This window comes from Chanodichthys erythropterus, chromosome 9 (assembly GCF_024489055.1).
Source record: "Chanodichthys erythropterus isolate Z2021 chromosome 9, ASM2448905v1, whole genome shotgun sequence".
Classification (NCBI taxonomy): domain Eukaryota; kingdom Metazoa; phylum Chordata; class Actinopteri; order Cypriniformes; family Xenocyprididae; genus Chanodichthys; species Chanodichthys erythropterus.
Genome location: NC_090229.1, coordinates 28393317 through 28417184, shown reverse-complemented (window position 1 = coordinate 28417184; position 23868 = coordinate 28393317). Strand labels below are relative to the sequence as shown.

Below are 23868 nucleotides of genomic sequence, written 5' to 3'. Positions count from 1 at the left end.
CTACAGAAACTCTTAACGAACAAACGCATATTGTGGTCTGTTGAACAATGACTCATCTGTTAGGCCGTCAGGACTGTATCGACAGCCTTCGGAGAGATCTTATTGATTTACAGGGAGCGGTCCTTGATGTTTTTTCTAAGACTGGACCCGTCCGTTTCCAATCATGGAAATTTCCCGATAAACTGTCATGTAATCTGGATTTGGTCAGTCTTTTAGAAGAGTATGACTATGTAGATGGTGAGGAGGAATTCAGTCAACACTCCCACATAGTCCTGCTAGAGCTGCTGATTGACAGGTAAGTTAGTAAACGTTGTGAATTGTGTAAAACACTTGTCTTTTATGCTGACCCAAGATACATTTATTTGATTAAAATAGAGTAAAAACAGTAACACTGTTACTATTTTTACTCTATTTTACAATATTATTACATTTTAAAATAACTGTTTTCTGTTAATGTATTGTAGATTTGCCATTAATGTGATGGCAAATCTACATTTACAGCAGCCATTACTCCTTCAGTGTCTTATGTTCCTTCAGAAATAATTCTGATATGCTGATTTGGTGCTGCTGTTCAATATTTTTGTGGGAACCATCTTTTTTTTTTTTTTAAATCAAAATTCATTATGTGCATTTGTGTGTTTGTCCCAGATTAATGCTTCTTCTTCAGAGTTTTAATGTTCACGCAGAGCTGTTGCTTGAGAAGCAGAGAGTTTTATCATCTGGTCAAAATGAATCCTCTGTTTCCATCGGTCCTGTGGTCAAACGCTTCTGGAACAACCTACTTCAGCTCAGAAATCAACAAGCACAAGAAGTAAGAAGGATGATAAAGACAAAACACACATAAGACTTGCAAAAATGATCCTTGCTTATAAACTAAACCATTAAACAGTGTAATCAATCCTATTTCACTGAAAACAATCAGTTAATTTGGAACCTAAAGATTTACTAAAATATCTTTTCTTTCAGGGGACTAATGGACAGCAACTTCGATCTCGACGGAGTTCATCATTCATTACCAGAACAGCAGCAAACACTCCTACTGTTAATACACACAATACACAGAGCACCTCCATGACAAGTCCCCATAAAACCAGCTCAAGTACCCCAGATTCCTCTTCCCACCACAGAAGAGTGTCCACTGCAGGCTCCTGTGTGTCTCCGTCCACTCACACTGTGAGCTGTCAGACAGTAGAGTCGGCCCTGGTGCCCTGTGAGGCCTGTGCTTGTGTTCAGGCAGTGATGAAGGAGAGCAGTGAGGCTCTAGTGTCTCTTTGCCAGTCTCTGGGTTTGCCTTGCTCCATGCAGGGCTTCCTGGAAGCTGTGGAGGAAACACAGCAGCTGGGCCGCTTGTCTGCATGTGACATTTCCCAATGGGCAAGTGAGCAGTGTAAGGATATGAGCCGTGTTGGGAAACATGTTCTGGAGGTGAGGGTCTGAGTATATTATTATAATTTAAAAAAATCTGTTTTCTGTTTGAATATATTTTAAAATGTAATTTATTCCTGTGATGGCAAAGCTGAATTTTCAGCATCATTACTCCAGTCACATGATCCTTTAGAAATTAATCTAATATGCTGATTTGGTGTTCATTTATTAATTCAACTGAAAAATCTAATTACTCCAAACTTTTGACCAGTAGTGTATTACCTCATTTGATTATTCTTTTTAAATTGGAGGTGAGAGAAACTGTTGAGCCACTGAAAAAGAAGCTGAAAGAGACAGAGATGGAGCGAGAGAAGCTGAGAAAACAGCTATCAGAGACAATCAAAAGAGAAAAGGAGGAGAGGAGGAAGATGGAGGAGGAGTGTGAGCGCAGAATGCAGGAGGTAAAGTTCAAGGGAGAGGGAGAAGTAAGGAGGCTAAAGGAGGAGCAGGAGGAGTTAAAGAGAGGTGAGTGTTTCTTTAAAACCCTTAACTCATATCTGAAACTTATATAAAAGTTAATGCAGTTAATTTTAATAAACATTGTCATTCACAGGTGTGACGTTATTAGAGGAAAAAAATTCTGAACTCACAGCAGAACTAAATTTGCAGACAGAAGCAAAACAGAGTCTTGGTAAGCTGAACATCATTATAAAAGTATCCACTACAACTACTGTCCACAAAAATGGAACTGTAATAAAATCTTTCAAAAATCTTTCCCTTTTTTGAGCTGTATTGTAGTACAAAATGATCAATGCAATGATTTAACTAAATATATTGAGTAATACAGGGCAGGGGTTTTCAAAGTTTTTGATGTTAAAGACCCCCTTGTTAAAATGCAATGGCAATTTATATATATTTAATAAGAACTTCTAATTCTATAAATGTGTTGAAAAATATTGCATTAAACAATTTTAACATCTTGTTCTTGACAGCTCTAATGAATACTTTATTTTTAACTTTATTACTAGAATATTTTATTATTGTAGAATTTTATCTCAAATTTTCTAAGGGTGGCCCCTGGGGGTCCCTCGACCCCAGTTTGAAAAGCCCTGAATTAGGGAATGTGACAAGATAGATTTTGGGATGATGTAAGTAATGGGTTACATTTATTTTCTATAGAATGTGAGAGGGCTGCACTTCAGGAGCAAGTTCATCATCTGCATAATTCACAAGAGACCATGTTAAAAGAGATGGAGGAGAGCAGGAAAAACCTGGAGAAGGAGCTCAGAAGTACACAGACACTGTTAGACAAAGAAAGCGCCAAAAACCACAGTGTGCAACGCCAGCATGAGGTGTGTCATAGTATGATTACTAGGATAAATATCATAATATTAAAGGTGCCCTAGAACGTTCTTTCACAAGATGTAATATAAGTCTAAGGTGTCCCCTGAATGTGTCTGTGAAGTTTAAGCTCAAAATACCCCATAGATTTTTTTTAATACATTTTTTTAACTGCCTATTTTGGGGCATCATTAACTATGCACCGATTCAGCGCGCAGCCCCTTTAAATTGCGCGCTCCCTGCCCCCGAGCTCTCGACTATAATACAGTGCATAAACAAAGTTGACACAGCTAATATAACCCTCAAATGGATCTTTACAAGATGTTCGTCATGCATGCTGCATGCGTGCTTCGGGTCATGTGAGTATAGTATTTATTTGGATGTTTACATTTGATTCTGAATGAGTTTGATGGTGCTCCATGGCTAAAGCTAACATTACACACTGTTGGAGAGATTTATAAAGAATGAAGTTGTGTTTATAAATTATACAGACTGCAAGTGTTTAAAAATGAAAATAGCGACAGCTCGTCTCCGTGAATACAGTAATAAACGATGGAAACTTTAACCACATTTAACAGTACATTAGCAACATGCTAACGAAACATTTAGAAAGACAATTTACAAATATCACTAAAAATATCATGATATCATGGATCATGTCAGTTATTATCGCTCCATCTGCCATTTTTCGCTATTGTCCTTGCTTGCTTACCTAGACTGATGATTCAGCTGTGCACATCCAGATGTTAATACTGGCTTGTGTAATGCCTTGAACAGCTGGTATATGCAAATATTGGGGGCGTACATATTAATGATCCCGACTGTTACGTAACAGTCGGTGTTATGTTGAGATTCGCCTGTTTTTCTGAGGTCTTTTAAACAAATGAGATTTACACAAGAAGGAGGAAACAATGGTGTTTGAGACTCACTGTATGTCATTTCCATGTACTGAACGCTTGTTATTTAACTATGCCAAGGTAAATTCAATTTTCCATTCTACGGCACCTTTAAAATCAACACTTTAACAATGTTACCTCCATAACATGATATTCAATGAGGAAAAGTGTTGAGCTGGACTTGATTCCATCTATTTAGATCATGAAACATGGTCGTTTTGTGCACAGGCTCTTCAGGTGAAGCAGACGGCTCTGCGGAAGCATCTGGATGTGCTGGTTCAGCAGACTGAGGATCTACATGGCAGTCTGGAAGAATGTGAGGATGAAAAAGCTGATCTTGCCAACAAACTCACACAGATCATACAAGAAAAAGACACACTTCAGGAGCAACTCACACAGCAGCAGGTAAACATCTCAAATAACTCATTTAAAGTCAAAAATATTTAGTATGACAGAATCAGCCTGACTACATGAAAGTAAACCTGAAGGTTTCTTTCTCTGCAGTCCCAATGTAGTTCACTGTGTATTGAGAAACAGAGGCAGCAGACACAGATCACAGAACTGGAGGAGAGTGTGTCTCATCTGAAAGAGATGCTTGAAGAAGCTGCCCAGAGAGAGAGGATACTGGTGGCCTTTCCTGAGCTTAACCCACATGCAGCACCACAGAGTGAGTGAACTCTGCCCACTCCTGACACTTAAAGTTGGCATGAAACGGTTGCAATAGTCTTTTTTTCTTTATTGTGATGTATATCTGAGTGAAGCGGCTTGATTTTGCCAATCAGGAATTAATCGGGTTATTGTGGTTTGCTATTGCTGTGAGTTGTCCCACACACCCTCATGCCGTAAACATCATCAGAGAAAAGAAGAGATATAAGTGCAAGTGGAAGTTGTTTTGATTAAAAATTACAAGTGCAAGTGAATTAAAATAAAAATACTGATGTGCACAGATAAATCATTTATAATAAATACAATATTGCAATACTGCAATATTTCATAAAAAAACAAGATTTGTCTATTTTGTTTTCATGGTGACTTTAAGTTTGGAACTAATTTCTTATTCAGAACCAGAATTTATTCAGAAGGCAGTGGCTATTTATACACAGTGTAAAAATTTAGGTGTTATTTACATTGGGTGTAAGTAGTGGTAGATACTGTTTGCACAAGTTTTAATAGCAGAGTGTAAAAACAAGTACTATGCTATTTGTTCTAAAGGGAAAATATATGAAGAGCATGGTCAGCAGAGTAAGTGAAAATAGCCTTTGCCAACAGTGCAAGTAGACATTGCCTTTTTTTAAATAACGGAATGACATCCGGTTCTGCTAATGAACGTAAGGTTAATGCATTCTCCTGCAATAGAGTTTAATGTTGGGTTCCTGGAAGTAAAAATCCCATTGATTTTCTCCATAGGGAATTGATTTTTAAATGATAACATATTACCCTTAAAGAAAGAACTCTTTATTAATCAGAGAATTGCAACAAGTACGTTGCACGGCTTGTGGCAATAGAACCATCCACTCCTGTAAAGTGTATATATATAAAAGAAACCTCTATACTCAATAGATTGTTAAAGCCATTAATTACACAAACTTGTTACTTTGTCCATTCGCAATGTTGTGATTCACCATGTGGCTGGTTGGTTTGATTCTTGGCTTATAACTTTTTAACGAAGGTTTCTTTCTAAAAATACCTATGGGAAAAATTATATGGGACTAATAATTCCAGAACCAAGACTGCTGAAAATTGGGTGGGCACTAATGCAATCTATACTATTAGCAGCACCGCTACTGAATCTATGGCACAAAACATACACCGACCAGTGAGGTCCAAATCAGAAACAAAAGAAGAACTTTTATGAGCCATTTGTTCAGTGAATCAAAAACATCAGCGTGATCATTGTGCCCCAGTTCCCCAAAGAATTACTCCAATGAGTCGACTCTTTTAAGTGAATCAAAACAGTAGTAACATTTGTAGTCTGATTCATAAAAGTATTTTGCAACACTTGTTTTGTTGTTGTGGTATTTCAGTAAATAAAAACAATACAGGACAACAGATTCTTTAATGAACAACTACCCGGTTCTTTTCGAGTGAATTAAACAAATACAGCTTACAACTTGTGTTATGTTAAGGCCTGTGAGACAGAAAATCAGTGCAGGTTTGACAGAAGTATTTTATAAAAATTAAAAAATTAATGAAATGTGTTACCACATTTTGGTACTGTTATTTGATACATAGTTAGGCCAATTGTTAGATGTTGCCTCTCTTAAAAGACTGTAAAACCTCATTTGAAAGTCTGTATAATATGGAAGCATATGTGTAGCAATATTCAATTTTAAATGTAATATGCAAAATGGCAATGCAATATGTAAAATGGCAATGCATTTCTGTATTTAAATTTACATTTTCCATATATATGCAATGTTTGGAGCAAAATAATTCAAATTCAATAATATAATTTACACTTGCCAGTTCCTACACTATGTTAACATATAATTTAAACATATTTTAATGCTTTATAAGTTGCAAAATTAAAATGAAAATGTATTACAGAAATTATATATATAACACGGTCAAGCAAAAATTGTAGCAAAATGATCAATTAAATGTTATTTTTCTTAATTGCATTTTGCAAATTGAATTCTGCAACACATATGCTTCCATAGTATAAACACCCGTTACATTTCTTGTGATTCCCACCCCTACCTGCCACTTACAACCGGTTTTCTCTGTGTGTCACAGCTACAGGTGATGTGATGTGTGACATGGAGCAGCAGCTGAAGGCAAACTCAGTGAGGATCCGGGTTCTGCAGCAGGAGAACGCCTCCCTGAGTAACAGTCTAGCCAGAATGAAGGACAAAGAGGAAAAACAAAGATTTTCAGACTCTGGGACAGTAGAGATAGACAGAGAAGCTGTAGCGATGGGACCTCTGGACAGCTCTAGCACCTCTTCTCCCACCTCCCCTTCATCCTTTCTTCATCATCAGACTCTCTGCCTCTCTCTGCACCAAGATGTGGAAGAAAGATACATGAACATTCGTCAGGCTGCTCACATCCGGTCTGCAGGCACACGTCGCAGGAGGAAGTGATGTCACTCAATGGACAGATAGGTCTGGAGACGTTGACCTTACAATGGACATATGGCATTTTACGAATGTTGCACAACAAGCAACAAAGAATGTTGTATGAACTGGATCTTCAAATCCATGCTGTTCAGCAACTGGGTTGGAAAATATTGATGCTGGTTAATATTTCAGGCCAAAATGATGCTAAAAGAAGCTAGCTGACTTTATGTGAGGACTGTATCAAAATTATATGATTTAGGTTTTGTTAGTATCATTACTCTCTGTGAACACTCACACATTGGTTACCAGCCGCAAGAAGGAACATGACAATTGGGAAAGTAAATTGAGAATCTGATTCTTTTCCCAGTAATGCTCTCCTGCTCCCAGTTTTTCTTTTCTTAAAAAGCACATTATGGTCACCATACTACTAAAATGTGAATTATAAAAATGAAAGTAAAAATCCCTCTGCTCATCTTGCGTCATATTTCCCACACTGTGTTTGATTGGCTCCCGCACTTTTCTATATTTAAATCTAACAGTATCAAGGTAGATAAGGGGGGAGCTTGATAGTATTATAAGTGTAAATATAAATATATGAAATTTTGTCTCATCAACCATTGCATGGGCCAATATGTTGGTCGTTTTACAGGGCATGCAGAATTGGAAGACATTTTAGGTCCATTTTTGTAAGCAGCCAGGCGTGAATGAAGCCATGCTTCTGAGGCACTATAGTGTTTGTGGATGGAGGAATCCTGCGTGTGTGCATTAGTGTGGGTTTCTCTAGTATTTTACAGCTCTTTTGTATCGATTTATTAATTATCTTTAGTTTAGACTCTTAGGTTGCTGTTACTGGAAAGATCTTGGAGAATCAGCCTGCAATCAACATCCTACTGAATAACATGCGCAATTTTTATTATACTCTTTATGATAACACTGCAAAAGTTCACTTGAGTTTAGCAGATGGGTTTACTGTAACCCTCAATCAGTGGTATATATTTAAAAGTCTTTCCATCTGTGACTTTGGCGAAGGAAATGTACTCTGTTCAACCAAATTCACAACGCTGGAGCCATTTCCTCCTTTAGAAGACCATTTACAGGAGCCTGAAGAGACACAGTCATCTCAGGGCTGGTCACTGAGGCATTATGGAACTTTGAATATTTTTGTTCATGTGGTGCAACACTCTCTCTCGAATTTCAAACTGTTCCATATTACATGCAAGGAGTGCAGAAAAAGCTGTAGGTGTGAAAGCGTTCAAAACCAAGCCAAGGCCAATGGAACAGAGCAGAGAATGGTGTTAGATGATACACTGCTGCACTCCATTGTTAGCTTTAAGAGAGAGGGATACTGTGACAGTCAGCAGCTAGAGGAGCGTTTGACGAGAGCTGAGAAAATGACTGGTGAATGATGAGACTCTGCGTGTGCAAACAGAAGCAGTGGAAAAAGCAAAGACAGTGGCAAAATCTCTTGTGTTGACATGTTGTGTGACATGAAGCCTTGTCCATTAATAATTGCAAAAAGTTCTTTTCATTTCAATGAAAGATTAGTCTGTCTATTAAAAACATGTTCATCACAGAAGAGATGTATTCAAGTCATTGTATGTATGAATTGCATTTACGAATTATGCATTTACTACATTATATTAAAGGTGCCCTAGAACTTTTTAAAAAAAGATGTAATATAAGTCTAAGGTGTCCCCTGAATGTGTCTGTGAAGTTTCAGCTCAAAATAGCCCATAGATATTTTTTAATTCAGTTTTTTAACTGCCTATTTTGGGGCATCATTATAAATGAGCCGATTCAGGGCTACTGGCTCTTTAATTCTCGTGCTCCACGCCCACGGAGCTCGCGCTTGTTTTGAACAGTGCATAAACAAAGTTTACACAGCTAATATAACCCTCAAATGGATCTTTACAAAGTGTTCGTCATGCATGCGGCATGCATGCGTCGGATTATGTGAGTATTGTATACTGTTATATTGTTTACATTTGATTCTGAATGAATTTGAGGCTGTGCTCTGTGGCTAACGGCTAATGCTACACTGTTGGAGAGATTTATAAAGAATGAAGTTGTGTTTATGCATTATACAGACTGCAAGTGTTTAATAATGAAAATAGCGACAGCTCTTGTCTCCGTGAATACAGTAATAAACGATGGTAACTTTAACCACATTTAACAGTACATTAGCAACATGCTAACGAAACATTTAGAAAGACAATTTACAAATATCACTAAAAATATCATGATATCATGGATTATGTCAGTTATTATTGCTCCATCTGCCATTTTTCGCTATTGTTCTTGCTTGCTTACCTAGTCTGTTGATTCACCTGTGCAGATCTAGACGTTACTGGCTGCCCTTGTCTAATGCCTTTCATAATGTTGGGAACATGGGCTGGCATATGCAAATATTGGGGGTGTACACCCCGACTGTTACGTAACAGTCGGTGTTATGTTGAGATTTAAAACAAATGAGATTTATATAAGAAGGAGGAAACAATGGAGTTTGAGACTCACTGTATGTCATTTCCATGTACTGAACTCTTGTTATTTGACTATGCCAAGATAAATTCAATTTTTCATTCGAGGGCACCTTTAATCAATCATCCTTCCATTGACTTGGCAACATGCATTCAGAATATTACTTCAAGAACGATACAACTTTTATCATTTCTACAGCTGTTTATTGCTCATTAATGTCCATTATTATGTATTTCCTTTAGATTTGTTTTTTCCCGTTTGTGTATGATGGATGTTTATTGCATATGCCAGTAGAATGTAAATTTGACTTTAACAGTGGCAGTTTTAACACAGGAGAACGTCAAAACAGCTAAATAACATGAACTGACAACAGAGAGTCTGGGCTGTCGTCAACACCCATATCTTTTAAATATTCATAAATTAGTGACACTTTACAGTTAGGTCTCATTTGTTAACTATTAGTTAACATGAACTAACAATGAACAATACTTCTAAAGCATTTATTTTTCATTGTTAATGTTAATCTCAACCTTCAATAATACATTAAGATCTGTTAACATTAGTTAATGTATTGTGAACTAAGATAATTTTAACCTTGACAACTGAACAGATGTGAATGTATTACTGACAAAGGCCTCATGGTAATGTTGTTGTCATGGTAACCCTCAGGTTTGAGTGAAACCTCATCTTTTCACTGCAGAGATCCATCAGTCTATCAGTGCTGTATGTAATATTGAATCAACTGCACACACAATGTTTTCTGTCACACTGTTTTCTGTGTTGGAGCCTGTGGTAAACTCAAGGTACACACTGTATTGCACATTACTATGGAACAATATTGTGTTTATAGGACTGACAAACTCAGTACTCAGTCTCTCGTCATAAGAGAAATTTAACCCTAGTCTTTTGTTCTGTGGCACTGATGGGATTCTCATGTGCAGCTAAGCATGATGGGGGTCATATTATGGAGTCTGGGTAGATTCTGGTTGTCAAGCTGCATCATTCATGTAGCATTTGACAAACACAGAGCAAAAGTTAATGCTCCAATTATCTATGTACACCTATTTAAGCCAGGGTCGTCTAGGTTAAACTGGTAATTGGAAAAAATTCCAATGTGACTTCTTACAAGTTTAGCTTAATCTAATAATCCATTCCTGTCAGATTTATCTGTCATTCCTGATGTTAACGTTTTTACCATGGATTTTTTAAAAGAAAATGTATACTAAAATGTTCGCCTCTTAATATTAGCTATGATAAAAATTCCACAAAAATAGATATAAAAAAACCCCCACAAATTATATGAATAGCAGAACCATATGATGCTTCAAAACATTTATTCATCACTATAACAGAATGTTACAAAGACAGAGGTATATGCTCATGACACAACAAAGAGGAAATTTCATAATAAGAGATGAGAGTGCAAGTGAGAAGGGCATAAACAAACCAAGCTGGTTTACAGGAAAATGTGTAGAAAGAGGTTAAGACAAAAACAGGTGCTCCAAAATTTCTTTAAAACAAGATCCCAGCTTTATAATCATTTTCATCTTTGATTCAATAATGTTAAATTCCACAAAATTACTGTCTATACAAGTCTAAAATTACAAGTCTACAGTAGCTGTATGTAAAACTTTGGGAATGCTTCAGTATCTGAATCATTAAGGCCATTGGTTACATGTGCTATACAAACATACATATGTAATATTTACTTGTTAACTGGGACTTGTGCCTTCATCTAGTCTTCAACATCCTCATTAAGCAACTACGTTTGGCTGCCAGAAAGACATGAAGTGGATTATACAGCAAAGTGGACTGGCAGACAGTTTTAGATACAAATTCAAGACAGCTGTTGAACAAAAGTAGAAAACAGACTTGGAATATAAACCTCCATTAGAAGCGCCTGAACAAACACCAGAGCAAGTGCACTCAGTAAAGGGAGTAATTTATATCAATATTCTATATGAAGCAGTGGCAGCCACAATGTGATGTGTTGGGCTTTTACCCTAATCATGTGATTGATAAAAATGGTATGAAGGACATAAACAGGAATATATAATGACATTTTGGTATACCGAGATGGAGCAGTCACATTCTTTATTTCAGAGAGGAAGAATTAGGAGTGTGCATGATTAAACAGAAACAGCAGGAAGTAGAATGACACATCATGTTTCTGAATGTGTGTAGTGCTCTACATTAATCTCCAGCTGCACTGACTCTCTCTACAGGGATAATCTGGGTCAATCTGTGAGGAAGGGAACGCTGTAAATCTTGGGGGTGAGGGAGATTACAGGGGCTTGTGAAGCGGAATATCCCTTACTTGCTTTTGTATGGAATTTTTTTTTTTAAATCTGCTATCCAGCCAGTATCTATATATGTATAAAATACACACTTCTATTATGCTTGTACCGAGGAAATGGTCCGTTCTGGGCTTGTTACTCAATAATATAGTGTTAACGTGAAGTATGATTTATTATTAGTCATTTAACATTTATAATGCATCCCAACTAAAACGGACAGTCCACTTTGAGAAACTCAAGGTAAAGTGATCTGAAGGGCACACTGGTGATTGGGGGGCCAGTAATTCTCAACACTATGTGTGTGTAAGTTTGCCAATATCATTTTGAGTTTTCTATTCTATTCTATTCTAATAAGGTCAATCATGAAACATAAAATCATGAAGCTTGCTCAATGACAAATGTTTAAGAGTTTGTTCACACTTGGCAGGTTTGGTTTGATTAAAATGAACTCTGGTGCGATTACATGCTTAGTGTGGTTTATTTAAGTGTGAATGCTAACATCTGAACCCTAGCGCGCACCAAACAAGTGGACCGAGACCCACATTTTCAGAGGGTCTGGGTCTACTTCCAAACAAACTCTGGTGTGGTTAGACTTAAATATGAACACAACAACACAGACCAAAGATAAACAAACTAAAAACAAGATGTGATGTCATAAAGTGTGACCCTATAAAGTATAGAATGCTCAAGCATACTTGGTTTCTCTCGTCATAAGAGCTACATTGCCCATTAGATTTCAGTACAGGCATCAAAACCACGTCTTCTTGCAGCAGATCTTAATTTGTGTGCAATGGAGGAATTTCTGCTGCTGTTTTGTCTCCTTTACACATTTTATAAGCTCTTTATGAGTTCTCAGCAGGGAAAAATACCACCATATGTACACACATACAACAAGCGCATTTAGCACACAGCATTATTTTGGATGTTCGGCAAGTTCTGTCACAGAATATACATCAGAAAAGCTGTCCAATCAGGTTGTGACCTTATCCTTATGCCTCTTCTTTTGTATCATTAGGCTTGGTGTCAAAAATGACAACAAACCAGGACTAAATGTATCATTTTCTTTTCAAAAGTGTGAACACACCCTTAAATGTGTGTGTCAGGTTTTTGGAAATTTACTCTTCTCAAATAGTTTTTCAATTATTTATAGTATTTTTTTCTAAGAATAAAATTAAAAATAAAATTATTTCTTTTCAAGAACTTCATCCCTTTAATGAGTTTTTTTCTTCATTCTGAAATCAGGAGTTGTATCACTCTGTATTTTTTTTGTTATTATTATTTATATTAGAAACATTTCATATATATTTAATAAATTAATAGATTTGGACAATAAAAAAATGTGTGTCACTGACCCAGATGCTAAAACAACCAGTCAGTTCCAAGGTACCGATGCCAAGTAAATGTCCCAGCTCTGTCACGCAACACTGTGTGAGTGTGTGTGAGAATAAGGGGAGTTTGGTGTGTGTGTGTCAATGTCACATGAGATGTGCAAATCTGAGTGTGGGAATAAGGATTAGTGAATGTTAGGGTAAGTGTGTTTGCAAAGGTAAGGCAAGTGAGGAGTGTCAGTGGACACAAATGAAACACGATTACTCAAGAGCAGCTTAAGGTTCAAAGGTTATCAAACAAACATATGAAAAACAGAAAAACTTAATTCACTTTAACATCATGAATAGCGAACATTATTAAAACATGATTTTGGTTGGGTTACACTGAAAAATAAATAAATATACTGTTATACCGTATTATAAAAATAAATATTCATGAGGTGCAGAAAAGCAGTGGAAAACAAAACAGAGAAAAGGGTTGGAATCAAGGACACTGAGGTTAGTGTGTGTTTAAAGAGTGTGTTTGTGACCTAGACATACAAAAGATGATTTATGTGTAAAAATAGTAATGTTTGAGTAGATTCATGTGATCCATTGATGGTTCCTGCCTTCTGTTAAATGGACATGAGAGTAAGTGTGTGTGTGGGGGGGGGAGATAGATTTGAGTAGATCCACATGATCCCATTACAGCATTTGCTAAGACACTCACAGACCTTTAAACAGACCCTATATATTCTGTCTAACAACCAGTGATTGTCAGTATTTCCCACAGATCTGCAGAAACCATAAAAAATATCAGATATCTGCCAGTAACTACATTCCAAATTATCTTTCAACAGCCACAGACTCTTGCATTATAAATTAACGTACCATCATACCTGTGTGTTTCAGTGTTTGGACTACACAAATAAAAATTTTTCCTCTGAATGTGCTCAAGCAACAACTTACATCAGTGTCTGAATGATAAACAGCAGCCTGTCTTAAAGGTTTCAGCTTTCAAAGAGCAGCAAAGCGGATCCACTCTGCTCTGTGTAAACACCATAAAAGACAATAGAGATACTGAATCCGGTTGGGCCACAGAATTATGGTGCACTTCACTTATTCTCATATATAATTTACATACAAGCCAGCATAATTGCTCAAAGTATCTTAACAGTGGATATGTTACATAAGAAAGGAAGTAAATGGCCCACAGTTATGTTTATGATGCCTGCCAACAAAGGAAGTTGAATGCATAAAATACAATGACTTACTGACTTTAGAAGAAATATTTCATGTTCAGTACAAGTTTTTTCTCACAGCCTTTGTGGCATAATGTTGATTTCTACATGTTTTTACATTTGTCCTTCCTAAAAAAATAAGCAAATATCTGAGTTACAGTGCTTACAAAGTGAGTTACAGACGCTTACAAAGGAAGTGAATAAGGCCAATCTGCAAACATTAAAGTCCCACTCTGAATTAAAAAAAGAGGTATGAGTTGAAATGAGTTTATTTTTTTATGGAAATAAACATTATGCCACAAATGCTGGGCTTTACTTGTATCAAACCCAAACATTCCTTTAATCCATGATGAACAGTTTGGTTTATCTTGACATGATGACAGCAGTAGTAAACGGAAGTGAAACATAAGAGAAAGAAAGCAAGAGTAATAGAGCAGGCAGGCATGCAGGTGTACTGTAAACACACCTCAGCATGATCAGATCACCTGCTGGCAGGTGGATTGTCGAGGGTTGGTGTGTGTGTGTTGTGAGTGTGTCCTTCAGGCTGGACGTTCTGGACTGTCTCCACCAGGCTGCCGCTGGGAAGGACCACGTATCGTGCTGCCACTTCCTGCCCCTGCTTTTCCCGTAAACCTTCCTTACTGTGCCAGACGCCATACCCGAAATACACCAGAAGACCTGTGACAGAGGAAGAGGACAAATTTGATTATGTGACTCTGCTGGTTTAACTGTTTAAATGGTTTGTAGCAGTGCTGACAGGAGCTGAAGATAATCATGTTATTCTTTTTCCCACAGATGAGTCCATAGCCAATTAAAGGGATAGTTCACCCAAATATGAAAACTCTGTCATCATTTACTCACCCTCAAGTTGTTCCAAATCTGTATAATTTTCTTTGTTTTGTTGAACACAAAGGAAGATATTTTGAAAAAAGTTTGTAACCAGGCCACTTTGGGGCACCATTGACTTCCAATGTAAGGAAAAATCTACTATGGAAGTCAATGTTGCCCCAAAACTGTTCAGTTTAACACATTCTTCAAAACATCTTCCTTTGTGTTCAACAGAACAAAGAAAATTATACAGATTTGGAACAACTTGAGGGTGAGTAAATGGTGACAGAATTTTCAATTTTGGGTGAACTATACCTTTAATGCTGAGACACTAAAGACAATAGCTGCCTTGTCTCTTTAAGAGCTTGCACATGGCGAAGCATCCACCATTTAGCTATTAGTTTTGACTAAAAAAAACTAACAAAACAAGTCTAAAAATGACATGTCTATAGATTGTCAATTTATAACTTGTTATAAAAATATTGAAATATTAAAATTAAATTAAAATAGTGTTTGTTTAAAACTGTCACCTGTCAGGGTAACAGTACATTTAATAGTTTGAACTCGAGGCTATTAGCTACAAGCAATTTCCAAACAAAATGTCAGTGTGAAAATATTTAAAGGGACAGTTCACTCAAAAATGAAAATTCTTTCTACATTTACTCTCCAAATCTGTGAGTAACAATTTACAATTCAGAATGTTCCATGCACAAAGCTACTGGAGCTTGATAGTAGTCACGTTTACACCACTCTTCAAATTGTGCAAATTAAAATAGTGAATTAAAAATATGCCCAATGGAAACATGTCAAAATTTTACAAAAATTACCATATATCTTAAAAACGTTTTTTCGCTCACTGGAGCTGGGTTTTCAGGCAACTGGAGAAAAAAAAATAGCAAAACTGCAATGGAAAGGGTTTTTTTTTTTTTTTTTTCGCATTTACAGGTCACCTGGCGTATGTTAAAGTCAGTCATTCTTTAAAGATGATGTGGTATGTTTGAACAGAAGACGAGACAGAGTTCTTTATTAAACTCATAAAAGACAAAAGAATTACGGGAATACTGGATTCTAAACAGCAAAGAAATGCCACAATTTATCAAGACCTTGAAGCAGATAGGAGGGAGAAACAACCAGAAACACATCATACGTGGCTGCTCCGAAGTATAAAAGGCTTTCCTTACCATTTATGCTTGGACATCACGCCTACATCTCCATTAAAAATAATGGCTAGTGTGATGGCTGGGAAATACATACACCTATCCATTGCAATGATTTTTTGGAAAGACTTATCACTAAAGAAAAAAATTACGCTTTAGTCCCATAACATCGGTTAATGGATACGCTGTCATTTCACAATCGTTTTTTTTATCGACATTTAGAAAATATCGCAAAAGTTTTGTGTACATCTGTAATGGAAAAGCGGCTTGTAATGGCTGCCATTCTCTTTAATGATAAGAAAAAAGTAGGTTAAACACTCAGCTTAACATCCCTTTTGTGAAGAAATAAAGACTTACAGAATGGAACAATATGAGGGTAGATACTTATTTTTGGGTGTACTATCACCATAAGACAGGGCTATATTTATTGTTTTCAGTAATTTTCTTTAATAAGATAATGCTGTTCTGTACTGAGTTGTCAGTTCATAAAGTGTATGTCTCGTTTGCTGCTTTACTTTAGTACAGTAATTACTAAATTGATGTTTATGTAATTCACAATACAGTGGTGAAGGAGAAGTGAAATGCGATGAACTGGTACCTGCTGCGAGCCATATGGTGAAACGGATCCAAGTGAGCGGACTTAACTTCAACATGAGAAATACATTCAGGAGGATGCTGAAGCCAGGAACAAATGGCACCAGAGGAACCTGAATGATGAAACGCATACTAGTGACTTATTTCTATGAATCTCAATCTCTGTGTTTAAATCAACTGGTTCAAGAAAACTATTTATTTTAAACTATTTTACATACATCTTACATGAACTGCTTATCATGTGGTTCCTGGCATACTGGCATTTTTCTTTTTACATTTACTTATATGGTTTTATTAATAAAGGGAGTTTAGAGTAAGTTTGTGTGTTTGTTTGGTTTGTTGCAGCCAATTCAGCTCCTAAAAACCAAACTCATTTTGAAATGATCTTATTTACATTTACATTAAACAATGCTAAAATCTATTTACATCTCTAGACTGAAACAATTTTTGCATGATTTTATATCAGATATCAGTATCCTCAGTTTACTCCCAAATGCTCTTAGTATTTATCAGGTGTCAATCATTACACATTCAAGTTCAAAAGCTCAGTCAGTTAACATTTTGCAGATTCTGCAAGGTGTAAATAAACTTATGACCACAACTGTACAGTATAAGCAATTGTAACATTTCATTATGTAGGCTTGCACAGGACGAATATTAGACAAATATTTGTGAAGATAAAAACACACGTTCTTCAATAATAAATGAAATTCAACTAATTACGTGTACCATACATTCATTCCCACTGTTTATTAAAGTGTAAAGTTCAACTAAAAATAAAATTCAGTCATCAATCACCCTCATGTTGTTACAAACCCATAAGACTTTCATCTTTTAAATAAATATTTTAATAATATCAGAGATATTCCTGTCCTTCCATGAAAAATCTAATCAACCAAACCTTGGTTCAAAACTTTCATAAAAAGAGTGCTCTGAGAATGTTCACTGATCAATATGTGAATATTTTCACTGATCAACATGTGAATAAAATCCTAAATTAAATTCATATGGATTTCTTTTACGATTTCTTTATTGAACTTCAGTTTTGGGAGAATACACTTCAAATGAAGGGACAGAAATTTCTCAAATTTTATTAAAAAATTACATTATTTGTGTTCTAAAGATGAACAGAAATCGTATGGTTTCTGAATGACATGACAGTGTGTAATTGATGACAGAATTTGTATTTTTTTTGTAAACTAACCCTTTAACTATCTCTGTAAATATCTGTGGTTTTGTCTAACCAGATGTCTATTCACCTCATTACAGTGGTATTAGTAACTCACCTGGAAAGTCTTGTGATTTGGCTGCTGTTCATGAACCCAGATGAGAGCCAGACTGAGCAGGAAGACCAGACTGAAGATGACCAGCAGCAGAGTGAAGCTCCACATGGGCAGATTCAGCTGGTTATTCCCAAACACTAACACAGCACAAAGAGAGACTGCACTGACCATCAGAGCCAGCACAGAGAATGCCACCACCTCTCCTGGCTCACAGTCCCCCAGTATACGCCCCAAATACGGTTCCCAACAAGCCTTCAGTGTTCCAGCAGCACGCCTCTCCTTCACCGCCTTCTGCCTCTCCACCAGCTGAAGTTTATCAGAGAATGATTCATACTCCTTCGGCTCTCCGCTGTCCTGTGCAAAGGTCTGGGTCTCATTCACTGCCACAGATGGATCTACCTGCTGCCCTGACTGGTTCAGTGAAGGTGTGGATGAAGCATCTGTCTTGATTCCACCTCCTCCTGAGCTCCAAGTACTTTTATCCGATTGGAAGCGGAGCACTATGATGCTGGCTGCTACAAACGTGTAAGCAAGCAGAGTGCCAATAGAGAGGAACTGGACTAGTGCTTCTAGATCAAAGATGAGGGCAAGAAATGCCATAAGGCTGCCAAAAACAAGAATGGCGATCACTGGGACTTTGGTTACAGGGTTGACACGAGAAAAGACAGAGAAGAAGAGGCCATCCTCTGCCATGGCATACACAATCCGCGGGAGAGAGAAGAGGTTGCTGAGCAACACAGTGTTCATGGCTAGATGAGAGAGATTAGCCAGGTTTAATTAGACAAGATAGGAAACAGTATAAACTCCATAGTCTTCATTTTAATAATCTAGCAATACTTCTTTATCTATATCAACACAAGAATTACAGAGGCTGCTATAAAGTTCAGTCATGTCTTCCAAAAAAAAATAAATAAATAAATAAAATAAATATCTCTTACATGTCAAAGTGACCATATGAACATCAGTATGGATCTGTACACACAATAACGTTCATAAGTTTGGAGTCAGTAATAATTTGTGTTTCTGAAAATCTCTTATGCTCACCAAGGCTGTATTTATTTGATAAAAAAAACACAACACTAATATTGTGAAATATTATTACAATTTAAAATAACTTTCTATATGAATATATTTTAAACTGTATATTGCAAAGCTGAATTTTTCAGCATAATTACTCCAGTCTTAAGTGTCACATGACCCTTCAGAAATCTAATATTTTAATGCTTATTTGGTGCTCAAGAATCATTTTATTATTATCAATATTGAAAACAGTTGTGCTGCTTAATATTTTTGTTATACTTTGATACCGTGATGAATATGAAGTCCAAAAGAACAGAATTTACTCATTAATTTAGTATTAATTTCTTTAAAAAAAAACATTTTTTATTATATATATTTTATTTTATATATATTTTTAAGAAATTAATACTTCTATACAGCTAAGATGCATTAAATTAATCAAAAGTGGCAGTAAGTTCTTTATGTTACCAACAATTTCTAATTCAAGTAAATGTTGTTCTTTTGAACTTTCTATTCATCACGGTATCAAAGTATAACAAAAATATTAAGTATATATTAAGTATATAAATATTATATACAGTATATATCCATCCTAGAAATGTAATGAATAAATTCCTAAAAGCGCATAAAAAGTGATGTGATATTACCTCAAGACATGTGACTGAATAATTTGCTCATATGATTGGCCAAAATTATCAATTTTTTTTGTAAATAAAATAAAAATATTTCTTAAAACAAGTGGTTATTAAATTAAACATTTTGTACAACATTTTTGTTTTCATTTAATTGTGTATATTTGTATTAACTCAACCATTGACCACCCTGCTCTCTATATATTAACACTTGCCATCAAAAACCTATATGTCAACCACTAACTCATACTCACCACAGATGGAGCCCACAGCCACGATGAACCCGGCCCAGCTATATCCCCGTCTGAAGAACGCATCTGACAGAGCTGAGTTTGGGTCGAGTGTATGCCATGGAACCATCAACGTAAGAACTGTGGAGACCAGGACGTAAGCTGTGGCCGCCAGGCCCAATGATATGGCAGTCGCCGTGGGAACAGCCTTCTGAGGATTACTGGCCTCTTCACTGGAAGCTGCTATCACGTCAAATCCAACAAAGGCATAGAAGCATGTTGCAGTTCCTGCCATAATACCTGAAAATCCAAATGGGGCAAAGCCTCCCTCCCGAGCGCTCCAGTTGACTGGATCAGCCAATGCAAAGCCAAACACCAAGATAAAGGCAATGACTACCATACTGATGGCCGAAAAGATGTGGTTGAGCCAAGATGAGACACGAACACCAAATGAGATGAAAAATGAAGCCACTAGGAGGATGGAAGCTGCTAAGAGGTCTGGGTAATGAGTGAGGAAGGGCACGTCCCAACGCATCACATGACTTTCAGTGAAGTTCTGGATGCGGTGATTGAAAATAGAGTCCAGATAGCCACTCCACGCACGAGCTACTGCTGCCCCGCCTATCATATACTCCAAAATTACATTCCAACCAATCAGGAAAGCCCAGATTTCCCCAACAGAGACATAAGTAAACATGTAGGCGGAGCCTGTCTTTGGTACACGGGCACCAAACTCAGCATAGCACAGCGCTGCCATGAGAGACGCTACTCCTGCTATGATGAACGATACTACGACAGCTGGTCCTGCGGTGTCTTTAGCAACAGTTCCTGTGAGAACATACAGGCCTGATCCCACCATCCCACCTACACCAAGCAGAGCGAGGTCCACTGTGGACAGACAACGTTTCAGTGATGTTGCCATCACGTCATCCTCCAACGTCTTTAGCCTGTTCAGCTTCTGACAGAACCTCATCATTGAAGAGCAGCCAGAAACACATGATGCCATCTTGATAGAGAATGAAGAGTTGGTAAAAGAGATATGAAATACACCAATGTCACACTTGGTCCATGGTTTTCAGAGTCAAACAGGCCCTATAAACCTGAAATAAAAATAAACAGAAAATAAAATCAAATTTGTAATATACTGAAAGCCAAAGTCAGAAATTAATGAGTGCTTGGTGCAAAAAATAAATATATAAAATATATAAATAAATAAATAATATATAAATAAATAAATAAAATAAGGATGTGCATGATCAAAATAATTAAATAATTTAAAATAAATACTTCAATATTCCATAAAGAATAAGAATTGTCAATTTTGACTTCACTGTGATTTAAAGTGGTTGTACAAGTTCTACTCATAAGTTTACATATGGCTTGCAGAATATGCTAAATGTTTATAATCTTAACAAAATATAAGATTTTAAAAATTCTATCTTATTTTTTTTTTGTACTGTCCTAAATAAGCTGTTTCACATTAACAGATGTTTACATATAGTCCACCTGACAAAATAATAACTAAATTTACACAAACGGACCAGTTTAAACGTTTAAATACCCTTAAATCTTAATACTGCGCATTGTTACTTGGATGATCAGTGACTGTTTTTATGTTTTGTGATAGTTGTTCACGAGTCCCTTGTTTGTCCTGAGCTCTGTTCTTTAGAAAAATCTTCTACATATTGCACATTTTTTGTTTTTTTAGCATCTTCTGCATATTTGAACCATTTCCAACAGTTACTGTATGACTTTAAGACCCATCTTTTCACACTGAGGACAACTGAGAGACTCATACACAACTATTACAAAAGGTGAAACGATCACTGATGCTGAAGAAGGAAACAATGCATTTGAGTGCCGGGTAGTGTAAACCATAAGAATTGGATGAACGGGGTAAATTGCAATTATTTTGTTTTCTGGGAAACATGTAAATATCTTATGTAGCTTAAGACGGTATTAAATAAAAAATAAGATGATTTTTTTTTTTATTCTTATTTTGTTAAAATTATTAAAACCATCCATACTCTACAAGGGTTATGTAAACTTACAAGCAGATTCAGCAGAACTGTATGAAAAAATTAATATCCAACAACTTTTTGAAACAGTTATTACACCCAGGTCTACTATGACGGCACACAGCAGAGTGCTGTATAATATAATGTAGAAACTAGTCAATTATTTAACATGCATTTATGTTATGAAATTTTGTGCATTATTTACAGACAGCCATCGCTACAATCATGGTCTATGTAATTTTAATGGGTGGGCTTCCTCTCCCTTGGGCTCAATGCCATAAAGGACAAAGGACACAATCTTTAAACCATTATTGGTCTGCAGCTTTAATATTCGTTTTAAATGTCATAATGTATATAACAGGCCCTATGTATTAAGTTAGTGACGTTACTTTAAACAGGTTACAAAAAAAAAACGCATCCATATGGCACAGAAATTCCTAGTCTGAACTGAAATACTAATTTAAGCTAACACAACTAACTTAATTTTTTATCAAATCAATCTGTTGTGTGGAAATGTGGCCTGGTTACAGTTGTTCAGTTGACAGTCTACACATTCATGGTGCAGATGGCAGATGGTGATTCCCGTTCCCATCACATCACATCCGCTGCCTCCAGATCCACTGCTGGAGCGAGCCCTGGATGACGTCATATCTGTCATCCTTATCTGAAAATCTCCATTGTACAGTCAATCCATAACTCACTTTAATACTTATTTTTATGGAATACAGGCTAAATGCTGATGCACCACCTTTCTCCGTGAAACGCAGCATGAATAATTAAACTCAACACGCATTTGAGACTGCAGCGATATTTAAAAGACCCGAAATAAGCTCATATATAAGAGCCAGCAATATTATTTTTCCGCTGTTGTTGTTTGATTGAACTATACCGTACCAGCTGTCTGTTTTCATCCTCCTTTCACGTTAAAGCCACAAGGTGTTTAAGCATCGTCACGAAGACAGGTGAGAAACTGCCCCGCTCTATTTCGTATCAACGACAAAGCTAATCATTAAAAGCATATAAATGCACATCCTCATAAAAAAAATAGTATGGCTTTTTACCTGTAAATGATTTGTTCTTTCATTCGTGTCTTGCTCGGTGAAAGCGATGTTGTAAAGCGTCATTGAACAGAGCAGAGGGTGGAGGAAAGAACAGGAGCTGTTTCCGCTCTTAAAGGTACAGTAGGCTACTTTATTAATTTAGCCCTATATAAATCTCCCTTTTACCTAATGCCATTATGTTGGTACACAGACCTGTTACTACTGGTACTGATATTTCATTCAGACATAAAATCTACTAAAAAAAGGTCTCATATCAAAATATGCATATCTGATATGGGGTGCTTTACCGTGTACAACAGTACAAGACACACTACAGAGCATCAACACACAACAACACATGATCCTATTTTGACCTAGATCTTCACTGAGTATAACATGATTTATGCAGTAAAAGGCAATCCATATTAATCAGGAAAATCAGCATGTATTGCCAACAGCAGCGGTAATCAATCATGGGCTGAATTTGGAATAGCACATAGCATATTAATCTTACTATAGTACCATACAGAGATATTGATATTAATCCACTCTCTCAATCTCAAATGTAGTGCAGGGAAATCTGATTCATTCTATTGAATCAGTTTGTCCACAATAACTCACTTAGCACTGGAATTAATGTCTTGATAGTATACTATTGAATCAATTTGCTTTAAAAGGTTCTAGGCCCTGTCCCAAATGGCACCCTAAACCCATGCATTCTTATTCAGAGTCCACACCTTTGTGACAGCACTTTGACTGTCATATGAAATGTGGAGGCATGTGAGCACCTTTCTGAACCCTAAAATGACAAATGGGACACCCGTCTTGTGTACTTAACAAACATGTAGAGAAAAGAAATATATTTATTAAAAACATCAATTTCTTTAACTAGACACTTCTTGAACAAACAAATTTATACAGTTTTTAATGTATTAAAAGTTACATATTTAATAAAAAGTAACATTTTATATATAGCTGTTGCCCTGTTGGTCATGTTTTGGTCTTTTTTGCACTTTTATCGAGTACTTGAGTTATTCTGTCCTGAGATTTGATCAATCAACTGGTGCCTTATTTTATTAAAA

General features: G+C 36.4%; 3 protein-coding genes across 10 annotated transcripts; 2 read left to right on the top strand and 1 right to left on the bottom strand.

Annotated features, from left to right (window-relative positions):
* Positions 1 to 8: 8 nt before the first annotated feature.
* LOC137027260 (coiled-coil domain-containing protein 157-like) lies at positions 9 to 299 on the top strand. Its single transcript, XM_067395227.1, has one exon. It carries the CDS (start codon positions 48 to 50, stop codon positions 297 to 299), a length of 252 nt encoding a protein of 83 aa, XP_067251328.1. The 5' UTR covers positions 9 to 47.
* A 142-nt stretch (positions 300 to 441) lies between these two features.
* On the top strand, positions 442 to 6432 carry LOC137026466 (coiled-coil domain-containing protein 157-like). Its single transcript, XM_067393823.1, has 8 exons — positions 442 to 811; positions 967 to 1425; positions 1677 to 1890; positions 1979 to 2056; positions 2545 to 2717; positions 3831 to 4007; positions 4107 to 4269; positions 6371 to 6432. The coding sequence occupies exons 1-8, from the start codon at positions 653 to 655 to the stop codon at positions 6430 to 6432; spliced, it is 1485 nt and encodes a 494-aa protein (XP_067249924.1). The 5' UTR covers positions 442 to 652.
* A 23-nt stretch (positions 6433 to 6455) lies between these two features.
* slc7a4 (solute carrier family 7 member 4) lies at positions 6456 to 22923 on the bottom strand. Of its 8 annotated transcripts, XM_067395219.1 has the most exons (7): positions 22808 to 22825; positions 22641 to 22726; positions 19753 to 20828; positions 17850 to 18595; positions 16568 to 16676; positions 14470 to 14662; positions 6456 to 6598 (listed from the first exon to the last, which is right to left on the bottom strand). In XM_067395219.1, exons 3-7 carry the CDS (start codon positions 20732 to 20734, stop codon positions 6580 to 6582), a joined length of 2049 nt encoding a protein of 682 aa, XP_067251320.1. In that variant the 5' UTR covers positions 20735 to 20828; positions 22641 to 22726; positions 22808 to 22825; the 3' UTR covers positions 6456 to 6579. The 8 variants fall into 8 exon arrangements, with proteins under 8 accessions (XP_067251320.1, XP_067251319.1, XP_067251324.1 ...); XM_067395218.1 differs by lacking the exon at positions 22641 to 22726 and having other exon boundaries at positions 22808 to 22923; XM_067395221.1 differs by lacking the exons at positions 6456 to 6598; positions 22641 to 22726 and adding an exon at positions 10468 to 14113 and having other exon boundaries at positions 14451 to 14662; positions 22808 to 22923.
* Between the last annotated feature and the right edge of the window lie 945 nt (positions 22924 to 23868).